Genomic DNA, 1,843 nt, shown 5'->3' on the forward strand with positions numbered 1-1,843 from the left:
AAGGAAATATTTTGCACTACCACATGTAGCTAATGCTAGCCATTCTAAACTTTAGCACAGGAGAGGATAAGACTTATAAAGTTTCATTTGACAAAAGTCTTCAGCTAAAGAGTGCAACTGTGGCTAAGAAAAGCGTGGTTAAAGTTTTGCTACACAATGCAATCTCATTTTGATCATAGGCTGATTTTGTTTTTCTTTAAGCTGTGAATAGTTTTGTCAGAGGATGACCTAGACCTTTTCTTTAGAACAACATATACAGTATTATTCCAAATTACATTAATTTAATGTTTGAGTAATTTTATACTGTTGGGCAGTTTTACTCGACAGCACAGATGGTACATGAGGATGCCTCTGATCATTTGGTCTCTAATGCCATAGATAAGTGGGCTCAAACATCTGGGGGAAAGGATCATAGACACATAAATTATACTACAGATGCGTAAAAATGTTACTCTGTCAAGGACTTTTGAGATCTCTGTAACCAAAGGGTCATGAATAGTTGAGGACAGACTGAGGCCTAACTGTATCAGGTGCAGCAGCAGTGTGCTACGAACCTTACGGGCTGAAGCTTTATCTGTGGAGGCCGACCTGGCTGCTATCATAACACCAATATAGGAGCAAGTAACTGCAACTCCAGCAGATACAAAAATAACCCAAGTGTAAGCTTTGTCATAATGATCAGACATGGGGCCAAGCAACAAAGGAGCGTTAGAGCAAAAGTCTTTCATTTGGAGACTCTCTAAATCTTCAAATTGAAAATTTAACAGCAAAATCAGTCGAATAAAAACATTTAGTGAACTGACGGCCCAAACTATGATGATCGCTAGTGCTGTGTTCCTGATGGTGATGATGCTAGCATGCCTTAGAGGGTAGCACACAGCTACATACCTCTCCAGAGACATCACCACCAGTGTGAGAGGAGAGATCCCAGTTGTGAGATTGGCAAGCATGACAAGAAAGCCACAAACAGGATATGTCAGTCTGATTCTACAAGCAGATAGTAAGTACAATAACTGACTGAGGACCATCTGTATGGTGTCTGCAAAAAGTAAATTATAAAGAAGAACATAACAGGCTGTCTCACGAAACACTGCTTTACTCCTCAAGATGTGTAGCATGGTCCCATTGATGAAGAGCAACACAAAGCAAGATGTTGTGATTGGAGCAGAAGATAACAAGACTTCCAGTATCCCTCGGTACTGCAGTCCAACAGTGAAGTTAGTCTTAGATGGAGTGATGTAGGACATGTTAGACACACATTTACATGACTGTCCTAAAGATCTGACCAAGGATTTTATCTAGACATGTAGTCATTCTCAACTAAAAGTCAGTTAACACACAAAAAAGTTTTTTTGTTGCAGCTATAACCCAAAGAAACAATAAGTTTTAAGTTCACATTCCAAAGAGAAAAGTTCTGCTTTGTCAGTGGTTAGCAGGTAACAAGCAGTGCTTGGTTCCATCTGCTCAGGAGTCTTCTGCAGGATTCACCCATGTCCACATGCATTTTAAGAACTCAGTCCTCGCACACCATTCACATGACAGCATCACATGTAAGTGTAGTAAGCCAATTAGACGGCAGTGAGTAATGTAATCCTTTTTCCAAAACTGTGATCTATCCTTTTCTCAATAGATATGATGACATTAAAAAACCTCAATTACCACCAATGCCTGTTACAAAAGCTACTCTCTATAACCGATAAAATAAATAAAATGTTGGCTGTAGACACAATCTCATCAGTCTCGATCTTACAGTATAAGCTTCTGATACTTCACAGAGTTGAGATGGTGATTCAAATGATAGTTGAGAGTCCAGGGTTCCTAGCATTACTGCAAACTGTGAAGA

The 1,843-nt window shown here is 39.4% G+C and overlaps 1 protein-coding gene across 1 annotated transcript; it reads right to left on the reverse strand.

Annotated features, from left to right (window-relative positions):
* Positions 1-281: 281 nt before the first annotated feature.
* LOC146379743 (odorant receptor 131-2-like) lies at positions 282-1,247 on the reverse strand. The gene has a single exon (XM_084941125.1). It carries the CDS (start codon positions 1,245-1,247, stop codon positions 282-284), a length of 966 nt encoding a protein of 321 aa, XP_084797251.1.
* Between the last annotated feature and the right edge of the window lie 596 nt (positions 1,248-1,843).

This window comes from Perissodus microlepis, chromosome 10, assembly GCF_051167445.1.
Source record: "Perissodus microlepis isolate ML-2025 ecotype Zambia chromosome 10, ASM5116744v1, whole genome shotgun sequence".
NCBI lineage: Eukaryota > Metazoa > Chordata > Actinopteri > Cichliformes > Cichlidae > Perissodus > Perissodus microlepis.

What these genes read in the sequence shown, in the direction of transcription:
- LOC146379743 (XM_084941125.1), bottom strand. Translation starts at nt 1,247, where the DNA reads ATGTCCTACATCACTCCATCTAAGACTAACTTCACTGTTGGACTGCAG.